Source organism: Hemiscyllium ocellatum, chromosome 30, assembly GCF_020745735.1.
Source record: "Hemiscyllium ocellatum isolate sHemOce1 chromosome 30, sHemOce1.pat.X.cur, whole genome shotgun sequence".
NCBI lineage: Eukaryota > Metazoa > Chordata > Chondrichthyes > Orectolobiformes > Hemiscylliidae > Hemiscyllium > Hemiscyllium ocellatum.
In genome coordinates this window covers 47,535,967-47,552,922 of record NC_083430.1, presented here as the reverse complement: position 1 = coordinate 47,552,922, position 16,956 = coordinate 47,535,967, and the positions used below count along the sequence as shown (strand labels likewise).

Genomic DNA, 16,956 nt, shown 5'->3' with positions numbered 1-16,956 from the left:
GGCATTCTTGCTTTTGCCCTGATGAAAGACTTCAGCAACATGTCCCTCTTCTATTGCCTCAGTTATTCTTTATGATGACAAATTCCCAAACTGACATTCCCAGGCCACAGAAACACTGTCATCATAAGACCAGGTCAGAGGCCAGGGATACTGCAGTGAGTAACTCACCTCCTCACTCCCCAAAGCTGTCCACCATCTACAAGGTACAAGTCAGGAGTGTGATGGAATATTACCCAATTGCTTGGATGAGTGCAGGTTCAACAATACTTACAAAGATTGATGCCATCTGGAACAAAATGACTCAATTAATTGGCACAACATCCACAATCATCAACTCCCACTACCATGGACTCTCCGTAGCAGCAACGTGTATTATCTACAAGATGTACTGCAGAAATTCACCAAAGATTCTCAGACAGCACCTTCCAAACTCACAACCATTTCCATTCAGAAGGGCAAGGGGCAGCAGTTACATGGGAACACCACCCTCTGCAAGTTCCCCTCCAAATCACTCACCATCCTGACTTGGGAAGTATATCGTCATTCCTTCAGTGTTGCTGGGTCAGAGGTCTGGAACTCCCTCCTGGGTCAGCCTACAGCATATGGACTGTAGCAGCTCAAGAAGGCAGCAAGAATTGGTTATAGTGTTCAGGGGAAATGGAGAGTAATAGGGTAGGAGAATGGTTTGGGAGGGATATACATCGGAGGATGGTGTGGACTTGTTGGGCCAAACGGCCTGTTTCCACACTGTAAGGATCCTATGACTTTACGATTTCTTGCTGCAGATTGTACCAGATCTGCTGAGTTTCTCCAGCAATTTCTGTTTCTGTTTCAGATCTCCAGCATCTGCAGTTGTTTGTTTTATTACACACTATAGCAGGCTGGAGGGGCTGAATGGTCCATTACTGTTCCTATTTCCTAGGGTTGGAAAAATAAACTTAAAGGAAATGCTTGGAAAGGAATGGAAACCAAATAATGTTCAAGTTTCTTCAAAGCTGAGCATCAATGAGTATAATGTATTGATGTTCAGCAAAGGCAAAACCCTCCCTGGGTTAGCCCACAGCAGGTGGACTGCAGCAGTTCAAGAAGGTCGCTCACCCCTACCTTCTCGAGGGCAACTAGAGACAGGCAATAAATGCTGGTCCAACCAGTGATGCCCATGTCTCATGAGCGAATAAAACATTTCTTGCAACACAGATGTTGCTCCTTAATTCCAGTCTGGATTTATTAATGACTATCTTATATTTAAGACCACTAGGTCTGGATTCCCACAAATGGAAACATCTCTGCAGTTTTCCAATATGTCAAAATATTGTGTTAAATCCCCCTTCTGTTTTTTGCCTTCGAGGGAGAAGCCCACGGGCTTGTTCTATCTTATCTGGTTAGTCAATCCTCTCAGTTCTGGTACAATACTGGTACAGTACTGTGCTTTCTCAAACACTTTAGTACCAGAACTCCAAGTGTGCAATAACCGAGGTTCAATAGATGTGTCTTACAGAACAGCCTCATGCTAGAGTGCAAAGTGGGGTGGGTTGTAAAATGCTCATTAACTCAAAGCTGACTTTTTCCCAGGGCAGAAATGGCTATCACAGGGGGCATGATTGGTGATTGGAGGAAGTTTAGGGGAAATGTCAGAGGTTGGTTCTTTATACAAAGAGTGGTGGGTGTATGGAATACACTGCTAGCCACAGTAGTAGAGTCAGATACATTAGAGACATTTAAGCAACTCTTGGATAGGCACATGGATGATAGTAAAATGAGGGATATGTAGGTTAGTTTGATCTTAGTGTAGGATAAAAGGTCAGCACAACATTGAGGGTCAGGATTTTGGATCCTGACCCCACATCCACTGTACAGTCTTCTGCCAGCTCTCCTGAATGTTGAACTGCTGTTTACCCAGGTAAAGCAGGAGTTTGGCATATCTTTCCAAAAACTGTTTCCTTATAATTCCTAATTCAATACAGACACATTGCCTTTACTGTGCTGCACTGTTCTATGTTCTATGCTGTGTTCTGTATGGATGGCTTCAACTTCGATCAAGATGTGATTTCTCAGGAGAGTGAAGAACATTCCACACAGAGAGGGAGACACAGAGTAACAGAGGGTGAGCATTGAAGTGGTGGAGGGTGTGGATTTTAAAGTTCTGATGAAGAGTCATTGGACTCAAATGTTAACTCTACTTTCTGTCTGTGTGGACTTTGCACATTCTCCCCGTGTCTGTGTGGGTTTCCTTCAGATGCTCTGATTTCCTCCCACAGTCCAAAAATGTGTAGGTTGGGTGAATTGGCCATGCTAAATTGCCCATGGTGTTCAGAGATGTGTAGGTTAGTTGCATTATTCAGGGGAAATGTAGAATAATAGGGTAGATGAATGGGTTGGGGGGGTATATTCTTCAGAGGGTTGGTGTGTACTTGTTGGGTCAAATGGCCTGTTTCCACACTATAGGGATTCTATGATTGAATGATTCTATGATTTCTTCCTGCAGATGGTTTCAGAACTGCTGAGTTTCTCCAGCAATTTCTGTTTCTGTTTCAGATCTCCAGCTTCTGCAGTTATTTGTTTTATTACACACTATAGCAGGCTGGAGGGGCTGAATGGTCCATTACTGTTCCTATTTCCTAGGGTTGGAAAAATAAACTTAAAGGAAATACTTGGTAAGGAATGGAAACCAAATAATGTTCAAGTTTCTTCAAAGCAGAGCATCAATGAGTATAATGTATTGATGTTCAGCAAAGGCAAGAACAGAGATAATTAAACACCGGGGAGAAACTAAAGGAGTTGCTTTCTTGGACAAAAATGGAAATAAATAACTGTAACAATATGTGAAGGAAGAAATCAAATGGTTAAGAGATTTCAAAATAAAAAAATAATGATTGGAAGTGTGAATGAGAGAAAAGTGAAGTGGGATGATGAATTAGTTGTTATGACTGGAGTGTCTTGAGAGTCTCAACTTAGCTATTTGTTTCTGATGTACCATCTCCTTTGGTACCTTGATAGATTTTTTTATCCTAACCCCACATCCACTGTTCAATCTTCTGCCAACTCTCCTGAATATTGAACTGCTGTTTACCCATGTAAAGCAGGAGTTTGGTATGTCTTTCCAAAAACTGTTCCTTCATATCTCTTAATTCAATACAGACACTGGTTTGTTCTTTCTCCTTCCTAATCCACCCCCGTTACTCAGCAAGATCAGGCCTTTCCCTTATCAAACCACCTCCAAATGATCAAATCCTCCCAAACAATCAAATAACAAACACTGTCCACCAGGAGGCAGTGCCATAGTAACAAGAAGAAAATAAAAATGTGGGGAATCAAGGGAGGGTACTAAGTCAAAATAATGTGTGAGGGGGAGATAATGCATCACCGACCTTATGGTGCCAGAAGGATGTTGGTGAACACTTCCTGCTCCCTCTCCAAGGATATCCAGGCATGAGCATAGCCGCAGAACACAGACAGGCATTCACAGTTTTATACAGTATTTCCCAATTAATCGGTTCAGAGATATTATTGCACACCTTTGGAGCAGGTGGGTCTTGAAACCAGGTCTCCTGTCCCAGACATAGGGACATTACCACTACACCACAAGTATTCAGAGTCGAACAAATGACCAATGGATATCATCTGTTTCCTATTATATTTTGGGCGTGACCTTAAATGGACTGTCTTTTACAATATTGTCACTGAAATGGTTGCATCATATTGGCGTTCAATAAAATCAACTTGCCTTAGTCGTGGTCTCTCAGTAACTTTAGACAATAGACAATAGACAATAGATGCAGGAGTCGGACATTCTGCCCTTCGAGCCTGCAGGGTCAGGTGAGGGGAGAGGTTGAGAAGGTGAGTCCTTCATGGTCATCTCAGCTGTTTTAGGAACCGAACCCTCACTGTTGGCATGATTCTGTACCAGAAACCAGCCATCCCCAGGTATCCATCTCCCGATATAAGCAGAGACTCAATGACAGTAGTTTTAAACAAACAGACTCACCGATAGACTAACTAGATTGAGTGCAACACCAAGTTTACAATCCATTGAAACCAGTGGTGAGTATCAGCCAGCAAACCGACATCCAAAAGGTGGTGAATATTTATTAGTTGGGGATATGGTCAACTGAAGATCCATTCGATCCCACAGCTCTTCCGACTGGAGAGTTAGCGCTGGAAATACGTTGACTTTGTTAGCGATGTTATGAGAGTTACAAAGGGGAAAAGAACAGCTTACAGTTTGCAGATGGCCTGACCATTTATTGATTTTTTTTTACATAATTGCATTTAAACTGTTTGCTGTTTGCAATGATGTACAACAGTGGCTAAACTATTGTCTCAGCCTTGCAAATGTCGAAGTGGTCTAGTTGCAGTGTTAAAAGTCTTAGGACATTACAGGTAATATTGAGATATTGAAGTCAAGATACCAGGACATCTGTAACAATTGCTAATACCAAGATGCCAACTGATACTTCATATTGAAGGAAGCAGCCAGAGTCCTGCTACAATGCTGCTCTTTTATCGATTTATTCCATCAGGATTTAAAACCAGCCTTCCACTCAGCTGTGTTAGACCTTTGAAATTAATTTCCAAGTTATGTAAGGACAACATTACGCTGCATTGATTTCTTTTCTTTATTATTCAGTTGCTTCTAATGCACGTATAATTGCCTCTCACATGATAACAGCAAATCTTAATCGATAGCGAAGTGGTACTGAAATCTATTTGTCAGTCAAATTAAACTTTTCTTTCTCTTGTCAGAGCACTCACTGTTTTGTTGGAGAGAGTTGTTTCTGTTCTCTGCTTCTCTGTGATGTTTATCCTTTATGAAGACAGTTGGCAAGTTGTTATTTTATTCATTACTTTGCAGAATTGGGGATGGCAGTGCACTTCTGAAGAAGGGCTTATACCCGAAACGTCGATTCTCCTGTTCCTTGGATGCTGCCTGACTTGCTGCGCTTTTCCAGCAACACATTTTTCAGCTCTGATCTCCAGCATCTGCAGTCCTCACTTTCTCCTAGCCGTTCATCATCTTACTACTTTCTCTAATTTCTGCTCTCAGTGTGTAGCTCTGTGGTTGTATGCTGGCTCTGGAATGAAAGTTATTGCTTATACTGTCTTGGCATCAGTGACTATAGTCCTTGTACGAGTTGTAAGAATCACCCTGATCTTCCAGTTATTGGCCATTTTGCTTTTGTGCTAGTTCTCCTGCTAAAAGGTCCGCTGCAGAGTTTCAGTGAAACTCACTACAAAAGGAATAGCACCTCATTGTCTGCTTCGGTGCTTTATATCCTCAGGACTCAACTTTGAACTCAACAGCTCCTGACCATGAGCTCTATCCTCCAGTTTTATTCCACCTCCATTCTGCACATGCCCTCCCCCTGCCCTGTGTCTTGTGTACATGGGTTTCCTGTCAGCAAAGTCAAACTATCTTTGTCTACTCGCACCTACCAGTAACACCTATGGTGCATCTAGACTGAAAACATCAAGTGCTGAAGATCATGGTGGATCATGTGTTGCTGGTTAAAGCACAGCAGGTTAGGCAGCATCCAAGGAATAGGAAATTGGACGTTTCGGGCATAAGCCGAAGGGCTTATGCCCGAAACGTCCAATTTCCTATTCCTTGGATGCTGCCTAACCTGCTGTGCTTTAACCAGCAACACATTTTCAGCTATGATCTCCAGCATCTGCAGACCTCATTTTTTACCCTTTATCATGGTGGATCAGGCAACATCCAGGGAGACAGGGCAAGCTAACATTTTGAATCTAGATGATTCTTCATCATCACTCACTCACTTTCTGATGAAGAGTCATCTAGACCCAAAATGTTAGCTTGCTCTCTCTCCCTGAATGCTGCCTGATCTGCTGTAGTTTTCAGTACAAATTCCAGCATCTGCAGCAATTGCTCCTCCTATGTTCCATCTGGATTTATCCTTTACCATCATTAGCACGACCTTTCCTATTGGTCTAGGCATCCTCCACTATCGGTTCCATTCCGTCTTCCTCCCTCATTTTCAACAGCATTAAACCCCTTCGGTCCTGAAGATGAGTCTTTGGTCATTAACTCTGTTTCTCTGTCTGCAGATGCTGCCAGACCTGCTGACTTTCTCCAACTCTTTCTGTTTTTTCTTAACATTACAACAGTACTGCTGGCAGCTATAACAGTAACAGCAGTATGTTGTATCAGCAGTAACAGGAGTATTATCAACAGTGATGACACTAAGGTTTCTGATGGACGTGGATTTTTCTTATTGTGCTGCTCACAGACACCACAGGGTTAAAGAAACCCTTAGGTCTTTTTTTTCTCTCCAGGAACAGCTCGACAGGCTGAATGCCCACTTAATTTTCTGTGTTCCACACATTCGTTACTCATAGCAAACATTTTCTTCGATTCTTTCACTGGCAATCGTTAAAATTATTCGATGACTCTGTGAATGTTATAGTTCTTCTTTTTCCTGCTTAGATTTCATTTCCAAATGTGACCCTGGCCTGTACCTCAGGCTTACACCTTTGAGAATTTGTTTTTCAGTCAAGATTTATTTATATGAAAAAAATTACAGAAACAACTGTTTAAAACAAATTCTGACAGAAAAGTGAAAAGTAATTACTCATTGTTTTTTTTTCCTCTCACATTTTATCAGGAAAATGCTTTCAAGCATCAATTACAGAACATTGGGTCATTCAGTGAATGTGCTCCACCATTTTGGTAACCATGGTAGCAGTTCTTTAAGTCCAACACTCTGTCCACTCTCCATTATCTCAGATGCACTGCCTCCCTTAAGTATTTAACTCAGTAGCATCAGTGTGTACTATCTTCAAGATGCACTGCATAAATTCACCACAGATCCTTAGACAGCATTGTTCAAACCCATGCCCGCTTCCACTAGCTGCCAATTGTCCAGGTTTTCTTGAAGTCTTCAGGAATTAAAGGTTAATCACTGGGACGTTGCTGCAAATGACATCGAGGAGAAAATCACTGGCGGGTTAAGAAAAATACCTTCAAAAAATAAGTTTCCTTCTGTTCATTGGCTATAAAATTGAACATTGAGATAAAGGCCGTTTGACGAACTACAAAGAATCAGTAAAGATTCATTTTCCACTTAGCATCGACAAGCAAGGTACCTGTGGAAGGTCATCTCTCATGATTAAAATTAGGATGATGGAAGCTGGGTTTGCAACATTAAGGTCATTTGATGAAACCTCCAGAAACATGTCCAACCAGAGCTGGCAATCCTTATTTATGGTCAACTTTTGATCATCCCTAGTTGCCCAGAGGGCAGTTAAGAGTCAACCACGTTGCTGTGGGTCTGGAGTCACATATAGGCCAGACCAGGAAAAGAGTGCAATTTCCTTCCCTAAGGGGATTCCTCCCCCCCCCCCCCCCCCCCCCCCACAAACAATCAACAATAGTTTTCATGAGACTCTTAACTCCAGATTTTTATTGAATTGAACTTCTACTTCCAGGTATGGTAGGACTTGAGCCTTGGTAGAACATGAGTCTTGGATAAACTGTCTAAGTGATCTCACTGCTAGGTCATTGTCACTCCCCCCACCATAGGTTTGTACTAAATATGAAAGATGAGCAGACATGCTCAGAAACCATTTTGTACTCAACTCATTGCAATACTGAGATAACGTGACTTAAATTTGCAACCTATGGTGTTGATATTTAATGTGCAGTAGCTGATATCTGTCGCAATTGTTATTCTTTGTTCTGGGACAGGACTGAATGGACAGAATGTTCTTTCTACATCACAAACAGTTTATACCCTGTGGTAGGAATACCAGGCTCCAGGGTTGGTTATACCATCCATCAATGTACATTGCTTATAATAATGTCTCTTCCAGTCTCTTAACTGGACATTTGGTAGTTATCTTACACCATTGTTTGTGATGAACTCACTTCCTGTCTTTTAATGCCAGAGGTTAGGTTACCTCAGGAGACAGTGAGGTCTGTAGATGCTGGAGATCAGAATTGAGAGTGTGTTGCTGGAAAAGCACAGCAGGTCAGGCAGCATCCAAGGAGCAGGAAAATCGACATCAGGAATGTCTCTTGATGAAGGGCTCTGGCCCGAAATGTCAATTTTCCTGCTCCTCAGATGCTGCCTGACCTGCTGTGCTTTTCCAATAACACACTTTCAACTTTTGGTTACCTCACCCTTGTGCAAGGTCAGAATTGTCTCCTTCATACCTGTTTCACTCACATTTGTCTTGAAGTTTGGATTTTCATATTGTCCATGGTTTTGGGTTGTTTGAACCTTTGCACTTTGGGAAAGTCATGTCCTTCACTGGGATCAGATGGGTGGGCTATTGACAACAGCAGAGTGTGAGAATAATGGTTAAACTGATATAACAACTCCTCGAAAAGAACTAATAAATGCAGCTACCGGTAACTTTGTTCTAAGCAATTTAAAATGCACAAATACTCAAACATAAGTTTATTAAGACTTTCAAAACTTACAGAAGTGCTGCCCCATCAGGTAATATACCCTACTGGAGGCAAAACCATAACAATCTACAGATGCAATACATAAACTGTGCAGTTTAGATTTTATCATATGCATGTGTTTTTCTAAAAGAAAAGAATAGCAATAAACCAGGTCAGTAAAATACTTCAATCACTCTTGGTAATGGTTTTCTGACTGTTAGTTTGAATTCCTTATCGATTTTAGACCTTGCACACTTGTGAAAGGTAGTGTGCAAATGAAGCAGGGGTGGTTTCTTATATTCTGTGGGAAAGCTGATTGGACTATGCAAACGTTTTCGTGATTTATTTGACAAGATCCATTCCGCGCAGCATATACCTACTTGTAATGTATGGTTCTTGTGTCCTGTGTTATAATGAGATTCTCAAAACATGGGCCAATACGCTGAGGAAACTTCATTCAACAGCGATTTACTGTAATGTATTTGTAGCTGTTCCTGCCAGCCCTCTAGGAACTAATTAGCATTCTTTCCAAATTAACTGAGGGTTACACTGAGACAGATTCTAAACCAAGATAAGTCATCTCTGCCCATCCACCCCCATCTGCCCACATCCCCTCCCTCCCCTCGCCCACCCTCATCACCTCCCCCTCACTCTCCCTCCCCTCACCCGCCCACATCCCCTTCCTCTCACCCACCCACATCCCCTCCATCCCCTCACCTGCCCACATCCCCTCCCTCTCACCCACCCACATCCCCTCCCCCTCACCCACCCACATCCCCTCCCCCTCACCCACCCACATCCCCTCCCTCCCCTCACCCGCCCACATCCCCTCCCTCATCTTCACCCGCCCACATCCCCTAACCTTCACCTGCCCACATCCCCTCACCCACCCACATCCCCTCCCCCTCACCCGCCCACATCCCCGAACCCTCACCCACCCACATTCCCTCCCCCTCACTCACCCTCATCCCCTCCCTCCCTCTCACCCACTCACATCCATTCCCTCTCACCCGCCCACATCCCCTCCCACTCACCCGCCCACATCCCCTCCCTCCCCTCTCATCTGCCCCCATTCCCTCCTCCTCACCCGCCAACATCCCCTTCCCCTCACCCGCCCACATCCCCTCCCTCCCCTCTCATCCGCCCACATTCCCTCCCTCCCTCCCCAGTTGCTACTTCCCCTGCTTTTATTGTTTACAAAATGTATTGGACTTGCCAGGTTAGTGATTCTATGAAAACAAGTCACATATTAAACATTAGAAATAGGACATGGATGGGACCATTCTGGCCATCGAACCTGCTCTGCTGGTCACTGTAATAATTGCAGATCTTCGGCTTCAGTTCGACTTTCCCTCCAACTTCCCATATTCCCTGATTCCCTCAGATTGAAAAGCTGACTATTCCAGTTTTAAATGTGTTCAATGTTGGAGCATCCATAAATCTCTGGGGTAAAAAGTTCCAAAGAATCACAAGGTTTATGTGAAGAGAGTTTCCCTCATCTCACTTCTGAATGATGGGTTCCTCCTGCTAGGACAACGCTTCTGTATTCCAGATTCTCCAAAATGAATCTTTCTGGAATAATCAGTAACAAGTGCACATTTAGGAATGATCTTACTCAAAGAAAAATACCTGTGCAAAATGCAACCTTATTTACTTAACCTTCATGACTACTGTGTCTACATTTAGGAATGAATGCTGTGTGGATTTCAACCAATCTTAAATTTGAAAGTTTAGCACTGTGTCAATAGAGACACTTTTATAGCAGTCAATGATTGAAGACAGGGCAGGAATTACAGTAATCATTCTGACTTAAAGTAACCAGAGTCTAGTTTACATTCAATTTCAATAATCCATGAACTTTTGAAAAACAGAACTCTTGCTGAAACCACAGCAGAGTCTCCCAATGGAAATTAGATAATTTCTTCCAAAGGAACAGCAGTGACTGGGGGATATTTACAAAGTTTGCATGTGTAAAATCAACCCTAGTCCCTTAGTGCTGTGGAGTCCTAGTGTAATGGGACAGAGACATTGTCCAATCATTTCCCCTTCAGGGACAAAGTGAGGACAGCAGATTCTGCAGAATCAAGAGTCGATAAAATGTAGTGCTGGGAAAGCACAGCAGGTCAGGCAGCATCCGAGGAGCAGGGGAGTCAACGTTTTGGGCATAAGCCCTTCATCAGGAATGTGGAATGGGAAAGGGGATGAGAGGGAAATAACAGGGTGGGGATGGGGCTTGGGGGGGATGGTAGCTGGGAAACTGATAGGTGGATGCAGATGGGGCGTAATTGTGTTAGGTCAGTAGGGAGGGTGAAGCAGGTAGATGAGAAGGAAAGTGGATAGGTAGGTCAGGTCAAGAGGGCAGTGCCGAGTTGGAGGGTTGAATCTGGGATGAGGTGGGGGGGAAGGGGAGATTGGGAAACAACCATATTGCATCAACATCAACTTCACCAATTTCCAAATGACCCCTCCCTCCACTTCATTCCACTTCCAGCCCTCCAACTTGGCACCACCCTCTTGAACTGTCTTACCTGTCTATCTTCCTTCCCACCTATCCACACCATCCTCCGCTCTGACCTATCACCATCACTACCCTACCTCCATCTACCTATTGCCTTCCTAGCCACCTTACCCCCAGCTCCATCCCCTATTTATCTCTCATCCCCCTTCCCCCTCCACATTCCTGATGAAGGGCTTATGTGTCGATTCTCCTGCTCCTCAGATGCTGCCTGTCCTGCTGTGCTTTTCCAGTGCTACACATTTCCATTTTGTCCTGGGTTCAGGCTTTCCTTGTTATTTAACTCCTCTATAATACAAGCATCACTACCAGGGGCCACTAGAACCTGCTACACCAACAGGAAACTCAGGCATGTACCATTGGTGGATGGGCAGGGATTGGAAATGTCAGGAAATTAATCCATTTCAAACACACTATATCAACACTTTTTTTATAAATAACATGGAAAGATTGTTACTGTCTAAGCACTCACACACTGACATTGCAACCCAGATTTCTTGGACGAAAGCATTTTTACCTTTTCATGCAGTTGACCAGCCATGATTATATTGTTAGTACAGCAGCTATGAAGGGCCAAAAAGCCTATTGAGCCTTTTTGATAAAGTTTCTAGTTGTCACATTGGCAGGTGAAATTCCTCCTGTGAGTTACTTTAGTAAGAAAGAGTGGCATTAATCCAAACCTTTTAATTATTGTTGGGAATGATTATGTACCACTTAGTGCTCCCACACTCACCCTAGTGCTTAACAAGCTTTGTTACATTTTGTTTTGCAGGACAGAGACTTTGTCATGACCTTCAACACCTCACTGCATCGCTCGTGGTGGATGCAGAATGGACCCGGCTGTGTGGCAACACAAGTGACTTCTGCTGACCAGGCTCCTGAAGACCATCACGTTATCACAGTGTCAGGCTGTCTCCTTGACTACCAATACATTGAAGTCACCAGCAGTTCCTTACAGATCCTCCTTGCAGTTAAGTGTTTACCTTCGCTTTCCCTCGCAAAGAACATTGAGGCAAGAGATGTTACCAGGCAAGGCTGCACCCATGCAGGGAGGTGATGGCCTAGTGGTATTATTGCTGGGCTGTTAATTTAGATAACATCTGGGGACCTGGTTCAATTCCCACCCTGATCGATGGTGGAATTTTAATTCAATAAATATCTGCAATTAATGATGACCATGAGTCATTTGTCGGAAAAACCTACCTGGTTCACTAATGCCATTTGGGGAAGAAAACTGCCATCTTTACCTGGTGTGGACTACATGTGACTCCAGACCCACTGCAATATGATTGACTCTTGATTGCCCCACTGGGCAGTTAATGCTGACCTTGCAAGTGATGCCCTCATTCTGTGAATGAAAAAGCAAAGCAATCTTAGATTTCTGTTTCTCAACTGAGAGGCAATGGAGGAAGCCCATGGATTATTGCACAAGAGACTAACAAGATAATGGAGAGCGGGACAGACTGTATGACAAACTGGTGATTAGGCGAAGCCAACCTTAAGTTTTTGAAAGACTGACAGGCATCAGGAATTGTCATATTTAAGAAGCAATAACAGAAATTGCTGGAAAAGCTCAGCAGGTCCTGCAGTGTATTTTATTCCACCCGAAACGTTAACTCTGATTTCTCTCCATTGATGCTGCCGGACATGCTGAGCTTTTCCAGCAATTTCTGTATCTGTTTCTGATTTACAGTATCTGCAGTTCTTCTGGTTTTTATCATATTTGAGATCTTGGGGAAGTGAGGGGATCAGGATTTAATGTGAGCAGCTTTGACAGGGTTGTCACAGGATCACACCAAAAACCTGCATCTCATTCCCACTGGAAAAAAGGACAATTTATCCTCATTTCTGGCAGCAGAGCAGCATAGGTAGGGATAAAAATATAAGGATTTTGAAATCAGCCCTTCTAGCTGGGACTGTAGAGAAGGGAAGAAACTAAAATATCTTGAATGTCTGCATTTTAAAATGAACAATTGGAGCTATGAAGACCATTTTTGTTTTGAATGTAAAGGTCATCAGCTCAAGAAACCAACAGAACTTTAATCCACTTAAACATTAATCCTATAAGAAATAATTTGTGTTTAATTTAAACTTCAGTGCTAACGGCCACAGGGATGTAATTATCTCTAATTTTGTGTGATGCGAGATTGTGGTAACAGTGCATAGTAATGCATTAAGCAGAGGAAGGTTGAGGGGTGATCTGATAGAGGACAGTAAGATTATAAGGGTCACAGGCAAGGTGAGCAGAAAGCTGAGTTCCCCTTAATCAAAGGGTTAACAACAAGGGGGCATGATTACAAAATTAAAGGCGAGAGGTTTAGAGGGGATTGGAGGGAAAGGTGGTGGGAATCCGGAATACACTGCCTCGGAGGGGAGTGAGGTGGGAAACCTCACAAACTTTAAAAACTACTTAGATGAGCAACTTGAAATGTCTTAACATTTGGGCCAAGCGTGGGAAAGCAGGGCTAGAATAGATTGTAGTGTAGTTTTGGTTTACAGAGTTGATGGGCCAAAGGGCCTGTTCTGTACTGGACGACTCTATGATGCTAGCTGCTAACAACTCACTTTATGGTTTGAATGACTGGTTATAAAGGGGAGAAAGTGAGGTCTGCAGGTGCTGGAGATCAGAGCTGAAAATGTGTTGCTGGAAAAGCGCAGCAGGTCAGGCAGCATCCAAGGAACAGGAAATTTGACGTTTCGGCATTCCTGATGAAGGGCTTATGCCCGAAACATCGAATTTCCTGTTCCTTGGATGCTGCCTGACCTGCTGCGCTTTTCCAGCAACACATTTTCACCACAAATTTTAGGAACAAGTTAAACTAATGACTAGCATTAGGTTGTCAATTAGATGCAGAATATCATTGATAATCTATATATATAATATAGATCATCTATATATATGTATATATCGATGATCTATATTATATATAGGTGTGTGTATAAATTATATATGTATAAAATCAAAAGCATTTATGCTATGAATCAACTTGTTTGATGTGGTAGGTACTTGACATATGTGAAAGTTTACTTACAAGTTTGAAATCAGAAGAGGAAACATATTTCACAAAGTTACCAAGGATTGAAATTAATTCAATCAGAATTACGATTGAAATTGGTGATAGAGACATCAATCAATACACCAAGCCCACAATGCAAAGGAAAATCTGACATTTTGAGGACCAACACTTATTGTCCATCCCTAATTCCCCTTAAAGTGATTGACTTGCTGGGACATTTCTGAGGACTTTAAGAGTGAACCACATACCCGTGGGTCTGGAGTCACGTATTGGCCAAACCAACTAAAGACAATGGATTTCCTTCCCAAAAGAAGATGAATGTATCAGATGGGCTCTGTTTACATAATTGTCTGGTAGTTCTATGATTATTATTAATGAATCCAGGATTTTATTTCAGATTTATTAATTGCATTTACATTCCCCCCAGCTGCTGTGGTGAGAACTGAATGCCAATCTCAAGAACATCCCTGTTTCTGGATTATAAATCAAGTAACATTAGCACTATGCTATTGTTCACAATAGTGTGAATTTAAACAGTCAATCTGTTCATTTTTATGCAAATATTTGAGCATATATTATGAATTAAGAACAATTACTCAGAAAATCTATTGAAATCTGTTACTAATTGAGCTTCTATTAACTAGTGAAAGTGTCGATATGAGATCATTTCTTTGACATTAGCAGAAGTTATGAGGAAGCTCCTGGATCCATGACCCCATTTTCCACCTCTGTCTATCCACTGCCTCAGTACAATTATTGACCTTGAAAGAGAAGCCATGCCAATTAGAGTATAAGATGTGTGACCCAAATGGAAATGAAAAATGGAAAAGGCAATCTCTTTCTCTATCCTGGTACCAATTGTAAATAAAATGCTCAAACCACAAGGGAATAACACAGAAGTTTGATTTGCAATTTCACTGGCTCACCCTCTCAGGAACCTATGAAGTCTTAATGTGACCTTGTGTGTATCAATTTGCCACAGATTCCATTCCTATTTATATCTGATGGGAATACAGCTATGAGAGATCTTACAGGATAAGTTATTGTGCCTATTTTGTAACTGGAAGGGAATAAAGTTCTTGCATAACAGTCAGGTCTTCAGTACAGGAGGGTCAGTACCTAGCAGACACGGATTTATAATAATTGGCCCAACAGGTCAAGGGGAGTGGTGAAGAATTTTCTTGTGCTGCTAGTTATTATGCTCTGAGACACAATACCTGAAATGGTGATGGAAGCAAATTGAAAGATGGCTTTCAAATCAGAATATGAGCTTTATTTTAAAGAAAGTGCAGACTTTTGGATAATCAAGAGATTAATTGAATAGCTCTTCCAGAGAGCTGACAGACATAATGGGCCAGATGGCCTCTTTCTGCATTATATGATTCCATGAGTGGGACAGAATGAAGGAAACAGATCTCACTGTCCAACCTTTTGCCTTTATGTACCATTTAGAGATGTACAGAGTGGCCCCCGTGTCACAAGGCTGGTTCTTTTTCTCAAAGTTCTTGTGTCCTTGATTCTTTTCAGAGGGGTCATAAAACAGCCCAGGCTTCGGAACGGCTGAGTTGGTGCAGAGACAAATGGTTTATTGGGGCCCTTTTTGTTTAACCCTAAACAGATGATACCTCAGGCCAAAGGCTGTCACGATTTTGAAATAACTTGTACAATGAAAGGGAATGGCCAGTCCTGGCAGCGGAGGGTTTTTTGATTCAGCTGTAGCAGGGGATGTGTGAAGCAAGCTGCTGGACTTCTGTCTCTCCTTGCAAACTGTGAGCCTGGGTTTGATTTTACCTTCTGTGCTAATGGATGTGTGTGTTGGGACTGTTGCACATATTTTTGGAACAGCATTATTAAGTGGGGGTTTGGATAGGATAAGTTATGTGGTATTCTGTTTTCTGCTCTTTGGGTTTCATTCTGTAATGTTATAAATAAATCCTGTTTGTTTAAAACTTGGCAGTCAACCCAACTAATCTACACCGGGAATGTCCACCCTACACCCAGCTAAACAAACAGCAAAGTTATGGTCTGGGCTACTTGCTTAAAAATGTTTTGAGGGGTCTGGCCCAGTCCATAACCTGGATCTGTGGGTCTTGTTTCTGCTGTTTCAGTTACTCACAGTTTACCGCAGCCAGAACATAATATAGGGAATGTTGTGGAAACAGCGTCCAGGAGGCTGCCAGGAAGGTATGTTTCCCATTGAAATGAATGGGTTCACACCTATCCACGGTCCCAGACTTCCCCAGTCAGTCCTGGAGCATATCTCCCAGGAGTATGGGGGGACAACTGTATTACAAACCCTTGTGGGTCACATACAAATTACCATTAATTTCAGTTTATCTCCAGTTGTTGCCATCAACAAATGTTGAACTAATGATTTAGATTTAACTATGAGATAACAGAAAGACACAAACTATTTCAAATGTTCCTGTTCCCAGAAATGACCAGGTAACCAGGCTGACACACAGGTTAGAGAACACAATCACTTGCATTCACAGCTGGAAAACTGATAAAAACTGGCCAAAACCTTCAAGAAATGTTAAACATCAGTAAAACAAAAATCCATAACGTGTAAAAGCAAGTAGCTACACTAAAAATGCAAAGGGACCCAAACAGGTACAAATGTGATTGGTCAAATGAGTTCCTTTCTATATCATTCCATAAGGACGAAGTGAGGACTGCAGATGCTGGGGATTAGAGACGAAAGAGTGGTGCTGGAAAAGCACAGCAGGTCAGGCAGCATCCGAGGAGCAGGAAATTCAACATTCCAGGCAAGAATCCTTCATCAGAAATCTAATGAAGGGCTCTGGCCTGAAATGTCGATTCTTCTGCTCCTCAGATCCTGCCTGACCTGCTGTACTTTTCCAGCACCACACTCATTTTGTAAGGAGTTAATTCCTTCACTCTTAGGATAACTTTTAAGTGTTAAATTAATAAGTTTTTTTTACACTGTAGAGCCCAGTGGCACTCATTTTTGGAAAATGGCCATTTTGGGAACTTAATTGGTGCAGCATCCA

General features: G+C 42.4%; 1 protein-coding gene across 2 annotated transcripts in view; it reads left to right on the top strand.

Moving 5' to 3' along the window:
* The window catches only part of nkain1 (sodium/potassium transporting ATPase interacting 1), a 573,165-nt gene that overhangs the window by 481,457 nt on the left and 74,752 nt on the right, over window positions 1–16,956 (top strand). For both annotated transcript variants that reach the window (XM_060847488.1, XM_060847489.1), the window contains exon 4: window positions 11,698–11,895. In XM_060847488.1, the coding sequence (XP_060703471.1) occupies window positions 11,698–11,895 (198 nt within the window). The remainder of the gene's footprint in view (window positions 1–11,697; window positions 11,896–16,956) is intronic.